Source organism: Cupressus sempervirens, chromosome 7 (genome assembly GCF_028749045.1).
Source record: "Cupressus sempervirens isolate cs-2001-9-10 chromosome 7, ASM2874904v1, whole genome shotgun sequence".
In the NCBI taxonomy this organism is placed as follows: domain Eukaryota; kingdom Viridiplantae; phylum Streptophyta; class Pinopsida; order Cupressales; family Cupressaceae; genus Cupressus; species Cupressus sempervirens.
In genome coordinates, this window is record NC_143124.1 from 472,297,594 (window position 1) to 472,324,107 (window position 26,514).

The following is a 26,514-nucleotide window of genomic DNA, read 5'->3' on the forward strand; positions in this document are numbered from 1 at the left end:
TTTATTTTTACCCAGGAGCTCATTTCTACAAGCTACCCCCTAAAACCCCCATTTAAATGAAACATTTGAAAAAATCATTTTGTCCAATAATTTCACTCCCAAAATCTACCAATATTCAGATTTGTAATAAACAACTCATATATCTTGCCCTTTCTTTTTTTCCTCTCATGTATTCCCATGGATTCAATGTAGGGTTTCAATAATAGAACATGGCTTTGATACCACTTGTAAGGAAACTTGCAAGAAATAATATAACCGTTTCCATATAACCCATAATAGATCTAAAATAAATATATAATTAAAATTCACATGCAAGAGAATAGAGAACATACCCATAAAAATTGTGACATAAGATATACCCTGGTAAACCCTCATTGAGGGAAAAAATTTAGTCTCCAAAAGAATCCATCACCATGTATTATTCAACAAAATTACCATTGTAATACAACCATGGAAGCCTTCAAAGCCATAGCCATATCCAAGAAATTGATGTGAACACACATGAATCCACACATCCCATGCCATGCTTCCAACCTTCACAAATGCTCCCTTGGCTAACCTGTCAAGCTTTGTCTCACTCTACTCTTTCTCTTTGTTTCTTCTTCTCTTGTGTCTTCACACATTAACAACTACGCTTGTGGCTATTTATATAGTAGCAAGTCCCACAAAACCACCAACTTGTATTACATAAACCATGTGCTACCTAACCCCTTGACCCCACATTTAATATTAGAATTCTAATTATTTTCCCCAATATTAAATTATTACATAAAATACTATCACAATATTACAATACAACTCATCAAGTATATCCCATGAGAATCTTTACATGTTGCATGTCCATCTAGGTACAACATTACATCATAAAATTTAAGCAATATTATGCAATTTGTGCAACATCCATTATCTCAATAGAATCATAATAGAAATAACAATGTAGGGAATAACTTCAACCCTCCATATCACAAAAATAGTTTCCAAAGACATAATCGACAATGGAATACCCATCCAAATAATGGGAGTATCCCTATAGACAACAAAACCAATGCTAAATTTGTGGACATCAACCAATTTGGCACTAATCAAAACATACCTAATGATGGTGACTCATATTTTCAATGGAAGTCAAGAAGTAAATCAAAATTCACAAAGCAATAACAATGAGCTCCCTATGTAGTTCAATACTATGCTATTAAAATATTATGATTCACTATAGAATTTTGGAATAGATGTACAAGTCAACAAAGAATTTACCTTTCCATTCAGTCAAGAATCAAATCCTAAACTAGAAGAGATGTTTTCTTTTTGAAACAAAAATTAAAATACTTACAATTTTCATAATCAAAGGAAACCCATGATTGATGGGATCCCTCCCGCACTGCAACCAATGCCTCTAGATCCAAGGGAGAATAACAATCTATCACTTGCTATAGCACCCTATGTTGGACCACAAAATCAAAACCAAGGAAATATACCTACGATATTGAAGAATCCTACTTAGTCAACTAAAAAATAAAGTGAGATGGAAGATTTATAAATAAAAAAGGCCAATATATCCTTGTTTGGCATCCTACAAATTTTCTCTAATTAAAGAGAAGCATTGTTGAAGACTCTTGATCATATTGAGGCTGCGCTTGCCATACATCATTAAAAGATAGTATCACAACAAGTTAACACTTCTGAGGCTATGTCTACCATATATAAAAACAAGGCTAAAGTGCCTCCTTTCTTGCCCAGTCTTAGAATCTTTAGAAGAAACCTTCACAATTGTTTCAAAGATTCAGGAGCTTCTTGTAATGTCATGACACTTTCAATAGCTCAAAGGTTGGGAGTCACTCCTCAACCTACAAATTGAATAAAACATAAGTAAAAGTTATTCGAGTATTGAATGATGTTCGAATATAGCTATCTACAGACCCCTGAATCCAAGATATCATAGACATACATGTGGTAGAAATTACAAAAACATATGACTTGCTACTAAGTAAAGAATGGACCTAGTGCCTAAGAGGATGGTTCTCAATTGATTTTAATGAATTATGGTTACCTTGAAAAGGGTTGAATAATCAAACCAAGATAGATGCTCAACCAAAGCTGAAGATAATGATCACAGAATATAATGCCCTAAATGAAGTAACTTTTTTTCAATCAGACTTAGGTCCTAATAAGGTGATGACTCTTGACATAGCTTTAGTAAAAAATATAGACAACCCAAATTAAGAATCATTGGACCCTACCCCAAGAGGATAGATCAAGCCTTAATTCATAGATAGCATGGTTACAAATTTGCAATGCTTAGGAGAAGAAGCCCAAATATTTTTCTTCTTCTAGGATTTTGTAGGTTGCACAAAGTAAGCCATTGATAATTTGAGTGCTCACACTGCCAAGAAGTGATTTCTCAAATACTGACTTAGATATTGCATTTAAAAAATGGTCAAACTCAAAGTGAGATACCAAAAGGAAATTTGAGTTCCACATAGATAATTGAAGTCATGAATAATGGTGAAGAGGGAAAAAAATATTTAAATGCATCATACAATGATACTTCTTTAGATGGTGGAGCTTTGTCTTACCCTTCACTAGGGATGGTTAAAGTCCTAAGGAGAAGACACTTCATAAAAGTTTAAGGCTGGACCTCATTAGTTGTTCATCCTAACCCACAAATCAATAAAATCACATAACTAATTGGGGAAATTCAATATCAACAAAATAAATAGACAATCCTTGTATCAAATATGAACAATGGTGACTCACCAAGCCCACCACATGAAAGATTGCAATGGATCCCAAAAAAAAATCCTTCAAAGTTCAAGTGAAAGAAAAACTCTAAACAAATAAACACAGGTCAAGCAAGATGAGAGACCAACCAATATGGACACTTAGGTTTAATGGCTCTAAATGAAAATTAGGAGCTGATGTAGGTATTAAAGTAATTAATCCTAATGGTAGTCATTTTATGCTCCATATCATTTACAATTTAGATGCACTAACAATGTTTCAGAATATGAAGCCTTGATCCACGTACTTCTCTTCTCATTAGAGAAGGAAATAAAGCTCTCATACTTGAAGGTGACTCTCAATTGGTGATTAGATAGGTTAAATCAATCTACTCTTGCAATAATAGAAGACTACTTTCTTATTGAAAAAGAGTTTGGGACTTGATGGAAGATTTTGAGGCCCTAAACATAAGGTCCATTCCAAGAAGGAGAAATATTGTAGTTGATGACCTTGCAATTTCATCTAGTACATTACAACCCGTTGAAAGACCAAAACTCAAAAGGTTTTCAGTTGAATTGGTGATTGCCTCATCTATTCTACACAATATTACTAAGTTTCAAGTTTTCCAGGATGATCAACATATTCTTGAGTTCATCATGTGTAATGGCTTGTTCAAAGGACAAGAGATTGATGATACCCCCAATGAGAAACCCAAGAATGATGAAATGGAAGATGAAGATGAGATTATAAATTTGAAAATTAATACTATTCCCAAGGGGATGGTAGAGTTAAAATGTATCTTTGACCAAGATGAATCATTACATAGTAAGAGAACTATTGAAGAAAAACAAATTGAAGAGTGTGACTCATATAATTTGAGCATGGAAGATGATCCTAAGTTGGTGAGAATTGAAAAGACATGTAATCTTCAAGAATGAGAAACTATGCTTTAGTTACCTACATAATACAAAGATTTCATTACATGGAGTTATGAAGAACTCAAGATGTATGATCTTGACATTACTACTCATGATATCCCATTGACGGTTGATGCTAATCATTTTTGTCAAAGGTAGAGATACCCCATTATCAATCCATTAACAATGAATGAGGTCTAGAAGTTGCTTGATGCTAAGATTATCTTTCCAATCCAACATTCTACATGGGTTTCTAACTTGGTGCTTGTAAGGAAAAAGATAGGATAAATTCTCCTTTGTGTAGACTTTCACAATTGGAATCAAGCATCCTAGAAAGATAACTACCCTTTGCCTTCACTAGATGAAGCACTAGAGATTGTGAATGGGTCTAAAATGATGTATTTTCTAAATGGGTATTTAGGATATAACTAGGTGATGGTTGATGAGGAAGATAGGTTAAAGAATGCATTCATAACAAAATGGGGAACCTTTGCATAGAAGAGAATGCGCTTTGAATTAATCAATGCAGGAGCTACATTCCAAAGAGATATGGATGAAGCATTCAAAGGGATGATAACTAAATATATATTTATCTTTATGGATGACTAACTATCTTTTCAAAAGATCAAAGTACTCATATTGCTGGTTTGAGACAAGTTTTTAACTAATATTGGAGATATGGTATATCTCTTAATCCTAAGAAGTGTTTATTTGGGGTTACCAAATGAAATCTTTTAGCTTAGATTATTTATGAAGTTGAGATATCTTAAGAGGATAGAAGGAATTTCGACGTTATCACCTCCCCATAGTTGCAAAGAGCTTAAATATTTCTTTGGGAAGATTAATTTTATGAGAAAGTTCATTAGTGGGTTCATTGAGATAGTTCACCCCTCAATGACTTATCAAATAAAGGAACAAAAACTAAATGGGTTCCTAAAATTAAGAAATCTTTCAAAGATATCAAAGTAGCTATCTCCACAGCTTCAGTACTTGTAAGTCCATAATATGAGTTGCCTTTCAAAATCTATTCTTTTTCTTCAAGACATTCATGTGCAGGGGTTCTTACACAAAAGAAGGATAAAGAAGATGAGGAACCTATTGCATTCATGAGTTTTCCATTAAAGAATGTTGAATTGAACTATTCTAATCTTGACAAACAATCATTTTCCCTAATAAAGGAAGTCAAGAGATTTCACCATTACATACTTAAGAGCAAGGTATATGCTATTGTACTAGATCTTGCTATTAAACCACCAGTGATGCAGAATGAATTAGCTAAAAGAAGAGGAAAATGGATGGCTATATTACAAGAGTTTGATTTGGAAATTCAACCTATGAAACTAGTAAGTGAGCAAGAGAAGACCACGATGATAGTTGACAATAAGATCAATGGTGACAACAAGATCATATTTGATGATAAGATCAAAATTGAAAATGAAGAAAAGATCGCAATGTCTCAAGTGGACATTGACGAATGAATAATCACATATATGTGGTTTCAAGATATAGTGTACTACCTCTTGCAAAATCAATACCCTCACTAGATGAATAGTTCTCAACGCAGAGGACTCAATATGAAATGTGAATCCTATATCTTTCAAGATAGGAAATTTTATAAAAGGAACTATGAAGGAATTTATTTGAAATGTTTGGGACATGAAGAAGTGAGGGAGGTATTGGAACAATATCATGATAAGTATGACACTAGGCATGGATCAATAGAGGCTACGATCCATATAATTTTTAGATTTTGAGATTAGGTTACTTTTGGCCTACAATTTTTAAGGATACATTTGAACATGTACACTCTTGCCACACTTGTCAAACAAGTGCTAACATGGAGAGACACCCAACTATGCCACTAAAAATAGTATTTGAGGTATGCCATTTTACTAAGTGGGGGCTCAAATTTATTGGACTAGTAAACCCACTGACATAAACATGACATATGTTTGTCCTTAGAGCTACATATTATTGCACACGCTAGACTAAAGCTGAAACTTTCCAAAACTATACAAAAAAAGTGGTTACTAATTTCTTGGAAGAGAACATTGTAACTATATTTGAAATATCATTCTTCCTAGTATGCAATAATGGTTCATCTTTTGTGTCAATTGTCCTTACTCAATGGGCATTAGACAATCAAGTTATAATCAAGTTTTTATCCAATTACTATCCCCAAGGGAATGGTGTGGCTGAGTCCACTAATGAGAACTTGATTAAGATAATAAAGTGCCTACTCATGGAAAATCCAAAAGACTAGTACACTCAATTGAAGTACACATTATGGACAGACAGAGTTAGGATTAAGAAATAACGCTTTGGAGACATCCCCATATCTACTCATCTACGAACTAGAACTGGTATTCCTACTCAATCTCAAGATTCCAGTGTTGAAATTCATGAGAGGGTATGTTGAGCATGTTGATAGAGTCTAAATCAAATTGATGAATATCTTGGAATTGGATGAGAAAAGGATAGCAACTTTAGAACACATGTCAAAACATCAAGTTTTCATAAAATGTTGGTTCAAAAAGTGAGCCACAATCAAATGTTTCAAAATCTCAGGCCTTGTTCTCCTATGCGACAAGGGTAAAGAAAAACTAGGCAACCACATCAAGTTTCAATGCTTGTAGATTAGACCCTATCAAATTGTAGAAATTTTGGGAGAAAATACTTTTATGCTTAGTTATTTACAAGGGGAATGGGTTCCATTTCAAGTCAATGGCTAGTTTTTGAAACATTATTTTGAAGCCCAAAATAGAAAACATTTCTAAAAAAAATTAAATTTATTTTCTACAAGTATGTTTATTTTATAAAAACGTGTTTACTTTCAGTCATGTGTTTTCTTTTAAAGTTGTGTCTTTCTTTTCTTGTCAGTCGGAGGGTAAGATGCAATCAAGATCCTTTCTTGATGTATACAATGGATCACCCCATTTGACTCCAAATTTAAGTAAGATGTATTTCTTTGTCAAAGCATTCCGATGATTTTTTTTCTTGTACCAACTAAAAAAAGGTGTTTCTTATAGTTATAGAGGACTTCTAGTCTTAAAATCATAATCGTGGATTGATATCTCTCAATACTTTACAAATGTAAGAATTGATTATCTAGGTGTTTTTTAAGTCTAGGTTGAAGGTGGAAAGGGATAATTGAAAACTATTTGATTTAGATGAAGAATTTCTTCAAATAATTGTTGAGGTCACTATTTGGCATGAGGGTTTCCTAAAAAGTCCATTAAAAGATGAACATGAGAGTTATCAACTGAATTACAGATCTAGAAAATAAAACCAATTCTTTGGCCATAGAGTCTAAGTGTGCTCATGGTAGAAAAAAAAGTAAAAATAATAACAAAAGGTGTTACATCTAAAACACTTTAGATGATTGTAAGAGGTAATCAAATAAAGGGATATACACTCCAAAATGGCTATTCTATTCTATACAAACAACAAAACCCTTCAAGGAAGAATCAAGTGGAAATGCATGAGCTCCACAAAGCAAGTTAAAGAAGATTGTCAAATACTCAAAATAGAAAGAATTGATAATTCAACAAGAGCCCTTAGAATGAATTCTCTCATCTAGTCAAATAGTGATTGACTAATAGGTTTTTGAGGATTCATGATAAATGGATTAGTGGAGCCAAATATTTTCTCTAAGTTTCTAGATACTCATGATAGATTAAACCTTGAGACATCAAAGGAAATTGGAACACTGATCTTGTAGATGTGAGATTTTGAAGTTTTGACTTACAATGGACTTGAAAGCTACTTGAAATATTGGAAATCTAGCTGTCACATAACATGTGTGAGAATAATACTTTTTGATGAAGAAATGCCTTTTTCATTTCTTCTCTCTTGTTGGGGCTATTTTTTGTGGTATTACAATGCACACCCCATTTTGTAACTCAAAATGGCCCCCCCCTACTTTCAAATTTCCCTATGAGGCATCTAATCCCAAGCCTTGATCATTTTGAACCCTCCCTTGGGTCTAGGTTAAAACTGGTCTCTGACAGGGAAGGGTTGGGTAGTTAGACACAAGAAAAAATCAATTTCTTTAGAGCTTATTGTGCTTTAAGTGTGTACATGCACATGTGTGCCAAGTGTGCACATGCACGCTTCATCTCACTTTGAGGTTGCGTAGATGTACATGTGTAGACCCTTGGAGGTACGCACTAGTCCATGCACCAGGCCTATATAAGACCCTACCCCCTCTCTCTTTTCCTTACTTTTTTCCTCACCTCTTGAGAATGCCACACCTCGACATGACTTGCCCTATGTGTGTGCACTAGTCTTCTTCCCCTACACACACAAACACAAGGTAAAGACTTCCAAAGAGGTGTGCACATGCACACCCCTAAGAGATGTGCATGTGTGCACCTCCAAAAAATTAAAACAAGTAAAAAAAAGAGACTAAGACACTTCTAAAGAGGTGCACACATGCAAACCCCCAAGAGATGCACATGTGCACACCTCCCAAACATAAAAACAACTTAAGACAAAGTACTCCTCCTTGCACACTTTCACTGATACACACTTCGACAAGGTGCCCAGGTGTGCTAGTGTGCAATTATGCACAAAGCTAAATCAAAGGATAAGTGAGTGCACTAATGCACCTTCCTAGGTGCACTAAATGAAAAAAATAGCTATTGGGGGAGATTTTATTGGCTATGTTATCTGCTTTGACTAGTGTTCACCCACTTTTGTTTTGTCAATCTGAGTTCAGTAGAGTCCTCTTTTGGGAATTTTAAAATAAGATGACTATTATTTGCTTCTTTTGTGATGATAAAATGACATCATCATCATCTTCCATGGCTGAGAAAATGACACCCAAACCAATTGCATTCAAATACTAGGGAGCACCCAAGACACCCAGATTCTATGATGGACATGTAGAAATTTGAGATACAAAGCTTGGTCACATCAACTAGAATGCTTCCATTCAAATACCAGAGAGCACCCAAGACACCCAGATTCTAGGATGGACATGTAGAAATTTGAGATACAAAGCTTGGTCACATCGACTAGAATGCTTTCTTGACCATCTTCAACAAACCAAAGGAGAGATCAACGATGATATCTGCTTTGATCCAAAATGCATTGGTGAATGCATCATTATATCCTACATTAGTTTAATCTTCTGAACTAATAATGACATTGATAGAACACTATGTGACAGAGGAATAGGTCATGAAGAGTGCCTTAGGAGAGGTAGTCCTAGACCTTTGACCTCAAAAAATTGATAAAGTATTCCACATCCCTAGGCCAAACTAATATCTCCAAATATCATATGATGGATCAAAAAGGTGGCATAGGGAGAACAAGAAGGAGGCAAAAGAACTAGTGTATGTGTACATTAATATGTTAGCAAGAAAACACTAATCTATTTAAAAACCAAAGCATTAACTAACAATATCAATATAACATATATGAGAGACTAAAGAGGAACCCCTAATTAGGAATGTGAGCCAAATGAATGGACTCTCCCAATAGGATTTCACTCTTTGCTTGGTAGATGAGTCTAAGTAAAGGATTGGTATGTATGCTCAAAGGACTTCAAATTTGCTTCAATGGATGTTGGCATTTGGATGTGGATGTATGTAAAAAGTATGGATTTTGGCTTCTCAAAATAACATTATAACTTTGAAATGGCTTGGGAGGGGATTCAATTTATAGGCTAAGGGCTTGGGGGTTTAAGGGCTAAGATGCAAGGATGGGGAAAAGCTCATGGAGGGCTCAGATTGCATGAGAGGAGAGCACATGGATTGTGCTTCCTTACAGCCAATCAGGGAGTGATACATGTCATAGGGTGAGAGGATGGAGGAAAGGGCAAGGATGAGTCAACAAAGGAGGCTCAAGGGATAATATCTTCATAAAGACCCTTCATAATGGCTTGTAAGAGCAATGAATGGGTTTGTAAGAGTCTTTTATGGCATTGTAAGAGCATTTATGGTTTGTTGGTTGGGATATTTTGAGGGAAGACTTTGGCTTGGCTTAGGAAAGTCTTAAGCTTGTTTAGGATTGTGCAAATGATTAAGGGTAGGATTAGAGATGGTTTAGGATTAGATTAGGGATGTTAGAGATGGGCAAGTGGATGGCATTTAATGAGGGTGGGTGAGTTAGTGGCTAAGCTCGGTTAGTATGGGTGGATGGGGTGGATTAGGCTAAATGGAGGATTAGAGATAGGCTTAGGATGAGGATGAAGACCTTCTAGAAGAGTCTAGAACTTCCTAGGATGAGGATAAATAAAGTTTATTTATCTTAAAGGTTTGGGTTGAGGAGATATTCATTAAAACATTTTTAATAAAAATGAGGATTAATATTTAATCTTAATTAAATATTTTGAGTTGGGATTAGGGTAAGGAAATGATGGGGTTAGCCTTTAATCGAAATTAAAGAAGGATTAGAAGATTTTGGAAGAGGTTAGTGGTCTTAAGGAAATTGGCCAAGTTTTGGGCAAAAAAAAAAAAAATATTTATTTTGAGATTTTTGGTCAATTTATTAATTAAATAATTAATAAATAAGGAAATAATGTTTAAATTAGATTTAAACATTTTTGGGAGGGATTTCTTAATTAAATATTTTTAATTAAGATAAAGGGATTTAATGGCATAAAAATAAATCAATTAAATAAATAATTAATGATGATGTCATTAGGGACTTTTTAGAAAATAAAAATACTTTATTTTCTAAGGGATTTTAGGTGTCTATAGTGTAAACATCATTTTTTATTGATAAGACACCTCTAGGCTGAAGAGTAGGAAAGGTGGATATGACTTGAGAATATATGAAAGATGACATCAGATACTTGATTGTCCTCCTCAACAGAGTAATGAGCCTCCCTGCAATGAGTCACTTACAAACATGGATGGTTCACTTTATTAAAACCATAAGGATTGCAAAGATGGCCATTGATCGGGCCACCATCCTAAATGACAACTTGGATGAGAAACTAGTCATATTCAAGAAAGACCCTCGCTTCTTATTGACATCATATATGGTGTACCTATTAGCAGCTATAACCATTGACTATCTAGGGCTATACAGGAAGGGAAGAATGCAAGATGCAAATGCTTGGCCCTATGTGGTTTATCCATAACTGGTAAAGAAGAACCTCCCACTACAAAATGTGGAATACAAGGTAGTTAATGATGGATTTATTTTTTCCATGATCAAGTTCATTGAAGGAGATTATGTTAAAAGAATGTCAATAGAGGCAACATCTAGAATAATTGAAGTAGGAGCCTACTACATTCATTTCAAGACATTCAAATATGTTCGAGTAGCTAGTACTCTTTTATTCCCTAGAAATCTCCCAAGGTACCCTTCATATCATATGATCCTTTTAGAGATAGCCCACCAACTCGCTTTTCCATATGACAGAGTAAAGAAACAACATAAGAAGACCTGGGTTTGGCCAATCATCATTGACACATTCAAGGTGAAGGAAAAATAGGATATTGCTTCCTTTGATTCAGAATGAGATCAATATCCCTTGGAAGAGTATAACTCCCCTTGTCCATATTTTGACAACATTAGGATGGTCCAACATCTTGTGGGAAAATAGTTTGTTCATGAATAAGCTATGGAAGATCACTAGATGAATGAAGTAGATGACTATGATGTCCATATTATGGACTATTCTAGGATGAGTGTACATTTTGCAGAAAATACACTCAAAATTAAGATTCCCCTAAAGGTTGTAGAGAAGGATGTTCCAGAGGTAATGAATCCTTTGTATAACAAGACAAAATCTATGATAGGCCAATTATGAATGTAGAAATATAGTGTGAAGAAGGTGATGACATATATCATTGGGCTAGACATATAGTCGAACTTACAAGGGAATGGATCCAAAAGCCATTTCAGATGGATTGAGTTCCCCATGCCATGCCTCTACAAGCCATGACCAAGCCTTAGAAAGGTAAAGGTGCTAAGAACATCATACCAACCTATCCTGATCAATCACTAGTAAGATAAAAAATAGTGCATCACCATGAGTAGGAGGTTGAGTTGTTAAGGAAGACAAGGGAAATAAGAGGCAAAGGGCACGCCCTAGAGCAAGGAAACAAGTGACTAAGGCTCAAATAACACCAGGCCAGCAAGAGCAAAAGCCAATTGACCAGCCTCAAGATGAGCAATAGAAACCTCTAGAGCTAGGAAAACCAGAGAAGTAAGAGGAGGAACATCCAGAGGAACAAGGGGTCCCACCACTGAGAACTTCAAAGGAAGAAGCCTCCCCTTCAGTGCCAAAAAGAGAAAGAACAAAAACAACTATGGTGGTCTTTTGAAGGAGAAGATTAAAGAAGCAAAGTACTCCCTCCCAATGGGTTCCAGAGACCATACCTAAAGTAGAGGATGAGGAAGAAGGGGAACATATAGAATTTCTCCCATTTAGCTAGAGAACCCATTTGACCAAAGATATAAAGAAAGAGAGAAGAAGATGCTCTACTTAGACACCCCCATCTACTCCAAAAGAGCCTATCCAAGTAGAAACTTTAGAGGATGAACAAAAGAAGTAGATAGAAAATATGGATAGTGAAGGGATAGATGTTTTCAACCTCTTTGACTTTGGTTTTATGCCAGTGAGCATTGAGATGCTGGGTGATAAGATAAGACATACACCCACAAGAGAGCCTTTACAAGAGGATTGGAATCAATTGTCTCCTATTCCTAAAGGACCTTTGGGAATTCCATCACCACCACTATAGGATACAACCACCATTCTAGATAAAGGGTTAGTAGCTCCACCTCCTCTGATGATACAAGAATAACCTCAAATTCAAGGAACTGCGGAGAGAAAATACCAACAGCTTCATGGTGATGAAGTATCAGAAGAGGGGCAAATAGAAGAAACTCAACAAACTCCCCTGGATACATAGGCTAGATCCTTAACCCGAAAAAGAACAAAGACTCCTTTTGAAGATCTGCCACAACATGAGAAGACTTCAAAGAGGAGTAATAAGGGAAAGGAGCTTTCTTTAGGACCAACTTCTTTAGCCAAGTACATGTTACCTATGAGGACCAAACCATCATGGCTGAAGAGGGAAGTCATGTTTTTATAGAAGAAGCACTTGGAGATAATAGAAGAGGAGGGAATGAAGGAATTGATCAAAGAGATAAAAAGGCCTGAGCCACCTAAGGGTGATGCTATAACACTTGTCTTCATCATGAAGAATCAAGAACAAGACCTTCTGGCTCATATCAACATTCCTCCTCCTCATGCTAACATCGAAGAAATGGCTCCTAATGATTACTAAATAAAGGAGGTGATGTTGGAAAAGTCCATGGTGGACACAACCAAAGTGATGATTACTATAGTCATGAAGGAGGTGTTTTGACACATAGATCAAGATGAATCATAATTGATAACACTGAGAAAAAAGAAAAAGCTACTCAGAGGCTACCTAAATGAAGTAGTGGGACTTGTTGATCTAGAAAATCCAGAGGTCGCTCTTGGAGCTACACTAGGAAGGAAACAGGTAGGGCCACAAATGGACTCATTTTTGGGAATATCTCAACAATGGCATGATAGTTTTAAAGAAAAGGAAGTGCAAATAATATAGGATAATTTGAACCTATTGCACAACATCTAGTTAAATGTCGACAAGTTGGTTTCAATTGTAAACCAATATTTGGGCTGATGGATGAAGTACATACTTGGGCCCATAATTTACAAGCACTCACATTAATAAAAGGCCAAAGGTACTGGATGCTAATGGAGGTATACACTACAGAGGATTTGGATAAGCTCGATGAATAGATAGAGAAAATAATAGCAAGTAATAAAGTAATGGAGGGATTACATGAGGGAATCTAGCGGTTAAATGATAAGGTTCAAGAGAAATTTTTGGAAGTGGAAAGGTAGTACAATGCCATTATCCTTGAGATTTTTGAGGATGAGTTGAAGACCAAGCTTTTTGTGGTTCTATCAGTTGTCCAACAATTTAGAGGAACTTTTGAAGATGCTTCATCAGAAGATGATATCAAACAAACATTCAGAACTGAAGAAGCATTGTTGGAACTGGACACCAAGCTTGAGGAATTTGCAGAGACTCAAATAGAAGTTAGTAATAGTTGGTAAAGAATAAGTGTGATGCTTTAGATTTACTAGAAGAAAGTCAAGTAGCAAAGATGATAGAGAAATTCAAGAATAAACATCCAAACATCATTTTGGTATAGAGGGGAAGGAAACCTAGATGCTAGAAATTTAATTTTGACACTTAGAAGATTTTTTGGATATTTTGAACTTGTCACCAAGGCGTGTAGGTGCACTTTTCACAAAGGTGCACCGACAGTTTTGAAGAAGAAGCAACACATCGATAGTTAACTGCCAGTTGCTAATTTAGAGCATTTCATGCATCATAAACATATTTTGATAGAAATTCAACTCCCATAAATTCCTAAAGAAGGTCAACCTTCCATTTTTAGAGCTTCCAGATACTTCTAGATAGTCTCACAACTTCTATTCTTATTCTTTCATTCTTTTGTGTTATATAAAGGCCCTTGCACCAATTAATGGATATAAACAAGGGTGGAGGCCTACTTAGCACCATTGAGAGAGTCAATTTGTATGTAATTAGATTTGTTTTATTAGCTTTTAGCATAAGTTTGCATTTAAAGAGCTCCTAACACAAAGGGAGGAGATGATTTCTTATATATACAAGCATGTAATATGTACTATAGGCCATTATTTTGATGCAATACTATATGCTATTGGTGTTCTCATTCTGAGTGTAGTAAATCTTTTTAGAGTGTGTTATTTTGTGAATGCATTTTCATGAATAATAATGGAGATAGTGGTTTTACTGTGTTGTTGTGATTGTGTAATCTTTTAGTTCTGGTGTTTGCCTCATGTTAATGAATTTCACTGCTGTGATGAATTAGAGAAATGATAATCTTTGTTCTTGCATACCATTTTGTCTCATGTGAGCGCACATTCTATGGCCTCACAATTTTATGAAACGTGAAACGTCTTTTAGTTATTATTGAAATTCCCATCGATGATTGCATCTGTGGAGTTGAGGAAGTGTTTCTCCTAATTTTATTGGTTTCCTGCCTGATCCTTTTGATAATTTAATTTGTAGATGTATTGTTACTGTTGGCTTAGGTCCGTTAGGAATTCCCCTTTCAGTTATTTATTTTAATCTTTCAATACTCTATCTTTGTATTTTCTTTTCAAACACTTGGTTAAAATAGGAATTCATATAGTTGGATGAATAAATTGCATTCATAATAAAACAAAAAATACAAAAATATCTCTTTTGTGGTTACGTTTCAGACAACAATAGATTGTGCAGATTGGTTAGGACCAACAAAGGCCTTCTCGTGAACATATACATTTATCTTCAATTGAGTTATCCAATTAGTTGAAAAACCCACCTAGAACCTTAGAGTTGGTCCCTGATCAACTTTTCAAGAGAGGGGTTCAAAAGGATCCCTGTCATTCAACATCATGCAAAATGATAACTCAACACTAGGCATACCATTCACAAGAACATAAAACTTAACTATCTCAACACAAACCTTTACAATACTTATAACTTATTATTGAAGACCAACTTTTCCAATACCTTGTAAAGGAAGTCCCATCTTACTCTATCGTAGGATTTGGATATATCTAGTTTGGAAACCATCTCCCATAAACTATATTTATTTAAGGAGTGAGTAGTTTTTTTGGCTACAATAACAAAATTAAGGATTTGGAGAGTAGGGACAAAACCCTTTTGATTACAATAAAATATAATATAAAGAAATTATTTAATTCTATTTACCAAACTTTGGTAAATATTTGTAGAAAGTGTTATACATAAGCTAATGGGGTTGAAATCACCTGACCTTTTTGGCTCTTGTGTTTTTGGAACCAATGCAATATATGTATTGTTCAATCTTCCTCAAGAGTTTCATAGTCCTAAAGAAATCCTTGGTAGCTATAGTAACATCAAAGTTGTGACATTTCTAACAAAACTCAACCATTATTACCAAGGTTCAATTGTGATATCACGATATCAATATCAAAAATTGACTTGGGGAAAATATCTCATACTTATCAACACCAAAGTTCACAATTTCCAAATCTCCTAGAAAAAGGCTAGTGGGAAGCCATTCACTCATGATGCTTTAAGAAACCATATAGAGAACAACTCTTACCTCCTCCTTAGAAACTAGTGCCAAAATTTGAGCATTGTCTTCCATGTTAATTTTGGGTTGTATACACTACAAAAGTTGTTCTTCAGTATCTCTATCCTTTCTCACCTCATCTTTATACATATCATGATAATATTCAACAATTGAACAACACTTGATTGGTAATATCTTGTCAAGTCTTGAATATGTTCATTTATTAGACTTTGTATCCCATTTGTTCTTTTGTGTTTGGTGGTTGAATTGTAGAAGAAGATAGATTAATTGCTTCTTATAGGATTTATTGATCTTTATTTGTTGGTATATAGAAGATAATTATTAGATCCTCCTTGAAAAATTAGGAATAAGCAATTATAAACTACAACTTGAAAAATATGTTTTATTCTAGTGCATCATCTTGTATTCATTATACTTTAGAGAATCTCAAACAATAACTTTAAGCTCTTCATTTAGAATTTTTTTAATTTATAAAATTAATATAAAAATTCTAAAATAAAATATGTTTGAAATTAAATCTACTACCCTAATAACTCAAATTGCAATGTCAAGGTATCATTCCAAGTCAATTGAACATCAAGAAGGCCTCTCCATTGTCAAATATAATGGAATATTTGTTTACCCCATATTTCTTCATGGTTAATTTAAGAGAGTGGAGTGTTTCCATGTAAAGTTGTAACATGGGAAAATAATAAATTAAAATCTCTCCATATTTTATTGAAGTTATTACAACTTAAAAATTGAAATAAGTTTAAGAAAGAAAAATGACTAAAATTAAACAATATATTTCATTTAAAAATATAATTTAAAATAGATTACTAAAAAATGATAACAAAATAAAATAATAGTGCGTCATTAGCTAAACTAAGCCAAACAACTAAGTAGTATTACCATTAAAAAAATTGATAATATATAATAAATTTGTCAAAAAAATCTTCATTTATAAATATAATTTAAAATGGCTATCTAAAAATAATGATAAAATAAAGTAACAATAACAATAAAATAATAGTATGCCATTAGCTAAAATAAGCGAATGGGGTTACCATTAAAGATATCAATAAATATGAATTATATTAGAAAATGTTGCAACATGATATTAGTAAACTACATAATATTTTATTCTAATAAGAATAGATGTGAATCAAGCATGTACATGATATGTAACATATACAATCTTAATATTCACTTAAAGGTAAACTATAGTATATGCTGGTATAAATATTGAGAAAGTGAGTCACTTTGAATTCGATATAATAGTTATGAAGTATGAATACTATCTTATTGTTTGAGTGTTAGCTTTCACCATTGTGAACTAGGGACATTAATCTAAGGCCAAAGATTGGCTTTCCTATAGTGACAAACTTTCCAATAAATTATTTCCAGGTCAATTTTTACATTTTAAATGTTAAAGTCAAAGTAGGTAACCAAGGTATTGTATCTATAACTAAAGAGATAGAGTAACATGTAGAGAATAGTTAATGTAAAATTTAATAGACTTCAATATGTGAATTATTAGTCCCTGTCTATATAAGGTACTAATATTTTTTTAACCCCTCTGTCCTATTAATTTTTGACAACAATTATTCTATTTCTAAAGTTATTCTTAAAGTTCAACAAACTTTTTATTTTAAAATTAATTTATGTTGATTTATTACCTTTTTTTAATTGGTCCATTACATTTTTGGTGGGGTTTATTTTATTTTTTCATTTCAAAAAATACAATATTTTCCAACATGCATTAATGAATTCATTAATTGCACTCTATCTTTTACATATTTGTGACAACTTCATTATTAATTACAACTTTATCTTTTGTATATTTGTCACAAGTTCATTAGAGTCATAAAATAATTAAAACTTTATCTTTTAAATATTTGTCACAAGTTGATTAGATTTATTAATAAAAAATCATGTTTTTATCTTTCACAACAAAAATAATGTCTTATCAATATTAATATCACAATTTTTAGTTTTGAATATAATATTTAAAAATGTTAATATATTTTATATTATTCTAAAAATTGTTTTTATATAAATCAATAATTACTAAATTTGATTTTTTATTAAAATATAATATTGCTATTAAGAATTGTATTGCTTTATTTATATAAACTTTACTATATATCAATTAAAAAAATTAAAAACAATTAATCTCAAAATTTAACTTATGTAATAAAATATTAAAAATCTTAAATTTCTTAGTTAAAACTCTATTCATTCAAATCTTGCAATTTTACAATACATTACATTATGTATATTTTTAGACAATGGGTAGTCCCCACATTATTCTATAAAATTAAAATTTAAAATATTAACTAAAAATCTAAAGTAAATTTGCTAAAATTTATAACTTCTCTTTTCAAAACCATAATTTTAACATATATTACGTCCAATTTGTTTCCAGCAGCTAGCAAAGAGCTCTTGTTATACAAGCGAACTTGAATTTTGAATCTACATAAATCAAGTGAGTACAATGTGGACTTAAGACATGTGTAAGAAGAAGCTTAGAACCACTAAATATTAATAATTATTGAAAGATTTATAGAATGAGAACAAACTTTCAATACCAAAATATTTAAAATTGTCTTAAGGTTTAGAGAATGAGAACAAGCTCACAATCACAAAACATCTAAAATTGTTCAAAGGTTTCCAAAATGATCTATGCATTGAATATACAATCTAATCCTATCAAATATTTGTAATCTATACAAAATAATTTTTTTTTTTTGTGAAATTGCATTTTTTATATATTATTCAACAATAATTTTTTTAAAGTTAAATTTTTTATTTTATTTTTAAAGTTATGTAAAAAGATGCTATTTATAATAGAGTGCACAATAAGTCAAAATATATAACATCTCAATAATGAAAGCATTTAATATTTTTGATATTCAAAGATCTAATATTGGTGACACTTGGAAAAGGCACAAAGATAACTAGTCTTAAATAAAAACCTCACATTTGATGTGATATAATAAATTGAATATATTGAAAATGTAATTTGAAAAGAAGAAAAAATAATTAAAAATAATAATGAAACTTAATATAATCTATACACATTTTATTCAATTTTACAAATGCAAAGTATGTCATGTACATCAAGAACTAATAAAGTTGTCAAGAGTCTATTTGAGAATTACTAATAAATTGCGAAAAAGAAGAAGTTATATCACCAAGAGTCTATTTGAGGGAGGTTGCATAAGGCTACGAAACAGCCTCCCGGAGACAAAAACAAGTTTCAGGCGCCAATGAAGAGCAGAAGAAATTATTTCAGGAAGGTTTTACTTCAGGGAGCTTGCAGAAGAATGTGCCGGCTCCATTATTCTGCAGACAAACATCAGAAATAAAACTTGTAACTAGAACTTATATATGTTGTAATAATCCCAATGGAAGTGTGTTACAGGCTCACACTGCATACAGGCTCATAAAAATGCTAATCGACGTTCTTATAGTTTTGACTTGTTTTCAACGATGCTTTTAGGCTGTGCATTTAATTTAAGAACATAAGAGAGCGTAATCATTTATCGTAGCCTTTAATGCATTCTATCAGTGGCATGTCTATCAATCTTCCATTTGCATTGAGCATATGTTTGATATGAAGAGATCTTACAAATTGACATTTACCACTGTTTTCAATCTACTCGCTCCGCATAATTTACAAAACTGTAATGCCAACACGTATTTGGTGTTTGGTCAGAGCAGGGCTTTTGGTTTATCCACTGTGGCTTTCAATTTGTTGAGTATTAATGAACAAGTTGAACTGTATGCCCATTTCTTAAAATTGTATGGCCGCAACAAAACCCTTCAAAAGGGAATGAGACTTCATACCCACATTCTTAAGTCTAGATATGAAAGCCATGTTTTTCTTACAAATAACCTCATTACTATGTATGCTAAATGTGGTAGTTTGCTTGATGCACGCCAAGTATTTGACAAAATGTCTCAACGAGATGCAGTATCTTGGACTGCACTGATTGCTGGGTATGTCGAAAACGGTGATGGCATAGAAGCCTTGCATTTGTTTCGCCAAATGCATGGAGAGGGCATAAAGATGGATCGCTTTAGCTTGTCTAGCGTCCTGAGAGGGAGTGCTGGTATTACTGCTTTAGAATCTGGTCGGCAGTTTCATACCCATGTTATCAAATTGCGGCTTGAAGGGGATGTTATTGTAGGCAGTGCGCTTGTTGATATGTATGCAAAATGTGCATGTTTAGAGAGTGCACATAAAGTATTTGACGGAATGCCTGAGCGAAATATGGTCACTTGGACTGCAATGGTTTGTGGATATGCTCGGAGTGGCCAATCTGAGGAATTCTTTCACCTCTTCGGACAAATGCAAAGACTGAGAGTAGAGTTCAACTTTGTTACATATGTTAGCGTCCTTAGAGCATTTTCCAACTTGGGACTTCCGGAACATGGGAAACAGGTTCATGCATGCATCGTCAAAGTTGGACTTGCAGAAGATGTTTATGTGGCTAATGCCCTTATTAGCATGTATGTCAAATGTGCAAGTATGGAAGATGCTTGCAAATTGTTTGACAGATTGCCTAATCCAAATGTGGTTTCGTGGACTATAATGATTGCTGGATATACCCAGCTGGAACATTACGAAGAGGCTGTCAAACTTTTTATTCAAATGTGTAATGCAAACCAAAGTCCAAATCAATTTACGTATGCGAGTGTTATCAAAGCTTGTGCCGATGATGGAGCCATAGAACAAGGCAGGCAGATTCATTCCCATGTCATCAGAAGTGGAAATGAGAGGCATGTCTATGTGGGGAATGCACTTGTTAACTTGTATGATAAATGTGGAAGTATGCAATCTGCCCAGAAGGCGTTTGAGGAAATACTCAGGCCAGATGTGATCTCATATACCACACTGCTAGCTGGATTTGCTCAAACGGAGCATTGTATAGAGGCTCTCGATCTGTTTTGCATAATGGTGCAGTCAGGCATGGAAATAGACAACTTTGTTTTTGCTACTGTTCTTAGTGCATCTGCTAGCCTGGGAGCTTTAGGAATGGGCAATCAATTACACACTCATGCCATTAAAGCTGGATTTGAGTATGATATATATATTCAGAATGCTATTGTCGACATGTATATTAAATGCAGGAGCATAAAAGACGCAGGTAAAGTTTTTGATAAGATGCTTCACAAAGACGTGCCCTCATGGAATGCAATGATATCAGGGTATAGTCAAAGCGGATATGGGGAGAATGCTCTAAAACTTTTTCTCCAAATGCAAGAAGGGGGCATAAATAAAGAAGTTTCTGCCTTCACCAGCGTCCTCAGAGCGTCTGCCAGCCTAGCTGTTGTGGAGCAGGGAAAGCAGGTCCATGGCCTCGTCACTAAAACTGGGTATGAATCAGATGTTACTGTAGGGAATACACTTGCTGACATGTATGCAAAGAGTGGCAAAATACATTCAGCTCACAAGGTGTTTGATAACATGCCTAAGAAGGATTTCATAACATATAATGTGATGATTTCAGGATATTCTCATCATGGACAAGGAAAGAAAGCCCTTCAATTCTTTGAGGAGATGCAGTTGGCTCACATGCCACCAAATGACATCACCTTTATTTGTGTTCTCTCCGCTTGTAGTCATGTAGGTTTAGTTAATGAAGGTCGCAACCACTTCAGTTCAATGATTCGGGATCATAACATTAAACCGAGAATGGAGCATTATGCTTGTATGGTTGATCTACTCAGCCGAGCTGGGTGTTTCGATGAGGCAGAGAGTTTTATTAGGGAGATGCCTTTTCAACCTGCGGCATTAATTTGGAGGACACTGCTTGGTGCATGTAGAATTCATGGCAACATAGAGCTGGGGAAACATGCAGCAAAATGCGCTCTTGAATTGGAACCACAGGATCCTGCAACATATGTGTTGATGTCAAATATGTTTGTGGGGGCTAACTTGCACATTGATGCAGCAAATTTGAGAAAATTGATGAAAGATAGGGGAGTGAGAAAGGAGCTTGGGCAAAGTTGGATCCAGCTAAAGGATGAGGTGCATTCCTTCAAAGTTGAAGATACATTTAACTCACAAACTGTCAGACTTGTCAAATGAAGGAGGCAGGATATACCCCAGATGCTATTCTGTGCTCAATGACTATGATTAGTAACCAAGGCTGGACGTTGCCTTCAGGATAACATGATTAGGCAATGTCGAGTTAGATTATCGCAACTTATAACGGGAAACGCCAGCTATCCAGTCTGCTGGATAGCCACTTATAACAGGACAACAAATTTCTCTTGGATGAAAAATGTGTTATTGAACATGCTTGCCCCCTGTCTTATCTGCTTCGGATGAAGATTATGTTGGAATTATTTGCTGTTGCACGAAAAGTTCGAATTGTCAATGCCCGTCAAATTCAACCCAATCCACACGGGAGAATTTCCACAGAGGTGCTGACCTGTGAATCAAAAAAAATTTCCTCCTCAACACCAACTGAGACTTAAGCACCTATTGAAGGGAGATTCAAATCCATGACCCTAGGCTGTGATATCAATTGCTGGATTTTGCACCAAAAGCTTGGAGACTCAAATCCATGACCCTAGGCTGTGATATCAATTGCTGGATTTTGCACAAAAAGCTTGAACTGTCAATGTCTGATATATGCCAGACTTAACTAGATCTATGGGAGAACCTCCAAAAAGGTACTAACCACCGAATCAACAACAGATCAAAATGTATTTGTCAGGCAAAGGATTATGGATATATTGAAATATTTATATTTATAACAAAATGGTGATGAGGGAGCTTGGGAAGGGAAATTGCCGATTAAACCTACACAATGCCAAGCAGTTTGAAGCTCTTTAAATTGTGGGGAAAATTCTCCAAAAACGAAGACAGTCAAAGGTGTCCCTGTCCTCCAGTTTTGTGCTCACTGACTATAATTTGAAACGAAAAGTGAGCGTTGTCTTTGGGGAAATCTGAAACGGACAGGGGCGAATGTTAAGTCAGACTCAGTGTCATGTTGTAGTACATGAATTTTAGCTTTAGAAAAAAAATGTACACAGCAGAACATGTAGTTCTATGCAGTATATGCTTTTGATAACAGGAGTGAAATTGTGTCATCTGGCAAGCCAAAGCCCAATTTGAACAAATGTCATAACAAAATGGCGATGAGGGAGTTTGGAAATGGAAATTGCTGATAAATACTTGCACAATTCAGACATTTTCAAGATCTTGGACTAGACAATCTGTTTGGTTCTTTTAAAAAATCTGGATTTGAAATTTTTTGTGTTTGTTTTAAAATTGGCAAAATGGAATTAGCATACCAGACTTCCAATTTTACCTCAAAACCAAGCTTTCCAAATTCCTACTAGCAAGTAGGAATTGAAAATCAAAACCTGGTTATGTTTTTTAAGGAGTGCAAAAATAATAGATTGGACTACTTTTTGAAATTTGCCTTCAACTCTAAGCTTACGCATAAAAATGTGTCTTCAACTCCAAGCTTACGCATAAAAATGTGCCTTCAACTCCAAGCTTACACATAAAAATGTGTCTTCACACACATCTTCCAAGTGAAACAAACAGTTCAAGTAAAATCCCAAAAATCGGAATGAAGATTTGCAAAACCTTGATTTGGCTAAACCAAAATTTGTAGAAATCCTGATTTTTAAAATTTCATGAACCAAACAGACCCTTAATATAACTTCTGAATGCCAAGCAACTGCAATCTTATTGTACTGAAAACTCTAATGCTAGGTGCAGTCTGGTTTGCCAGATAGACTGCATACAAAAGACTCCTGGATTGCATTCACATAGATCACAATTTTTTTCAAGCATTTTATGTCTAGATAATCATGACCTGGAACTTATTTTTACTCGAGCTTATTCATTTAGCCTCGTTTTCTTAGTGAATTTGCTATAGAGTAAGAAAGAAGTGAATGTTATTAGTGGCCACTCACGTCCAGGCTTAAATTTAAGCTCAGTCGGTTGGTCTTATCCCTCGGGATTTTAAGCCTCGAGGTTACCCCAATTTCAAACTCCACATTTTTATTGACTAAGAGTGGTCCGAGTCAAGTTTAATGATTAATCCATCACTTCGGCGGCAATTGTCTTTTACAAAAAAGACAAATACAGATTTCACCAGTGGAAATACGAAGGAAAGATTTTAACCATGACGCATTGCGTCTATATTTTAGATATATATCTGATTTGTGAAAATTCTAAGTTAAAAATCTTGTGTTGTATTTTTGTATGCAATAGGAAAATAGCTGACCTCTCCATTAATTTTGATAACTAAAACTATTGAACTTTGTAAAGTTCAAAATTCAGTTTATTTTTTAATTTATTTTTGTTTAGTAATTTTTTTTTATTGGCTCAGCAAATTTTCGAAAGGTTTATACTATTTTCGCAGTTAAAAAAAGAAGGATTAACACTATATTATATGCATTAATAGTACACTCTGGGAACACATGCGAAATCCAATCTTCACCATCCATGTCTATAAGCATAGTTAGCACGTGCCATCTGAAAAAATTGACATGTAGCTAATAGTACGTCTGTAGCAAATGAAACCTATAATATTTTTATTGATTTACGGATGAGTAAGTGGTTTATTTTGAAAAACAAGAGGCGTAGTTTTATATTTATTTTATGAGTAAAATTTTTGTTTTTTCTTTAATTAAAGAAATAAATAAATAGATTAATATGATCAATAGATAATATTTTATTAATAAAATGTCTTAGCTATTATAAATATAGAGATATAGTAGGACTTAATTTTAAATGTTTTTATTATGTTTATTTTATTTTAATAATTTACTTTTACAATTATTTTGAATAATTGTGTTAAAATATTTTATATTTTAAATTTTATTCTATTTTAACTATTTTTTAAGAAAATCAATTGAAGATATTTTAAATTTTTAATTAAAATTTAGTTAGAAATCAAGTATTTCAATAAAATATAATAATAAATTTATTTTTGTTGATTAATTTACAAATTATTAAAAATTTGGAGATTGCAAAGTTTTCAAATGTCATAAGTGTATTTTAAAAATCTAAAAAGTTGTGAAATAGTAACACAAATAATAGTTCTTATTGTTTTTTAAAGATTAATAATTAAAAAAATCTTAACTTTATTATTTTTCAAGATACTAAATTATAAATAATGAAATTTTAAATAATTTATTTCAAATTAAATTAATTTTTACTATGTTTTTTGATTTATAAAAAATATTATTTAACAAATTACAAATTATAAACTTTAATCACTCCTATACATATCTTATATGAATATATTTAAAATATTTGTACTCATATTTTTAATATATTTATAAATTTATAAAAATTAATTTAATATTCTTACATAATTATAATTAAATATATTTCATTATACATAAATGTTAATTTTTTCCAAAATGTCATGTACTAAATATATAAAATATATAGATTATGTCATTGTATATTGTTTCAAGAAATTTAAATGCAATTCATTAAGAGTTTTTGTAAATATAAAATATACTAATTCAATTTTATTTTTCTATTAGATTACATAGTAAACTAGAAACTTAAAAAACACTTCAGAATGGTCAGTATGACTATTTTACATATTAGTTGGATCATCATTATGCATATTGGAAATAAAAAACTTGTTGATATATTATAACTACAGTCAGATACAAGAATTATGTCTTGAATTCGTAGAAGCAATTATGGAAACTTTTCATGTCAAGCTAAGTATGTAGAAATATGTACTCCCAGATTACATTTTCTCTTGATGATTGAGCTATGATATCTTGCATAATATCAATCAGGAAATGATCGGATGCATGCATTTTGTTAATGCGTAATAAAATCGAGTAAGATGATCTATTTATGTCTATACTGATTGGCAACTTGTCTTGATCATGTTTTAGTTAACTAAATTGATTTGTACTATGTTAACTATTGTTTATACCAATAGTGATGTCATGAGTGGTCATGAGCGAACATGAGACATGTCCTCTTATGACATGACTATTGACTTTGTGCCTTTTGGATCAATACTTATATCTAATCGATTAAGGCAAGAGAGGCATCAAAATCAATTAATGCATCAAATAATTTAATGCATATGGAACTTCAGTGGAGATACTTGTATCATGGATGTTGATGTGTAGATAAGTATTTATTATTCTTTAATATTACATTTATCTACTCATTGTAGTCTCTCTCTTATTTATATTTCTATAAGTACTATAAAGCGCTATTTGATCTTTTCCTTTGTCTCTTTGGGGATGTTCTTGTAGTAACAAAAGATTGGTGCATTAGATATGGGTAAGAGCAAGAAGACGAGTCCCAATTCTCTGGAAGTTTGTTTTGCAAATTCAGACCTCTTTAGAATTGTGCGTGTGATATTAAAAACTGGGTGCCTAATTCACTTTAGTAGCCCAACCCGTATTAAAAAATTGGGCATCCAATTTTTTAGTATGAATTGGATTATCGAATCTAATCAGGTGCCCGATTTTAAAGAATTTTAAAGAACTCGAGCACCCAATTTTTAAAATCATAAAAACCAAGATTTGGGTGTTTATTTGACATTTTCATTGTTGCAAAATCAGGATAGCAATTTCAGAGAGACGGGAGCCCAGTTTGAGACCCCTACTGACCCCTCCTCCCCCTACCCCGCCTAGCTGAATTTTTTTACTATTCCAGATATGTCTATTTGTTTTCTATTATTTTATTTCATTATTATTTATTTTTTGCTTAAAAATTAGGTCTATTTTATTGTTTTTGTTT

General features: G+C 33.3%; 1 protein-coding gene across 1 annotated transcript; it reads left to right on the top strand.

The window, feature by feature from the left end:
• The first annotated feature begins 19,368 nt into the window (after positions 1–19,368).
• On the top strand, positions 19,369–22,241 carry LOC149547599 (pentatricopeptide repeat-containing protein At2g33680-like). The gene is made up of 2 exons (XM_089794157.1): positions 19,369–21,789; positions 22,020–22,241. Exons 1-2 carry the CDS (start codon positions 19,369–19,371, stop codon positions 22,239–22,241), a joined length of 2,643 nt encoding a protein of 880 aa, XP_089650283.1.
• The last annotated feature ends 4,273 nt before the right edge of the window (positions 22,242–26,514 follow it).

Excerpts from the sequence above, each read along its gene's own strand:
- LOC149547599 (XM_089794157.1), top strand. The coding sequence starts at position 19,369 with ATGAAGAGATCTTACAAATTGACATTTACCACTGTTTTCAATCTACTC. Across the intron at positions 21,790-22,019 it reads GGATCCAGCTAAAGGATGAG|GACAACAAATTTCTCTTGGA; the intron begins GTGCATTCCTTC and ends CACTTATAACAG.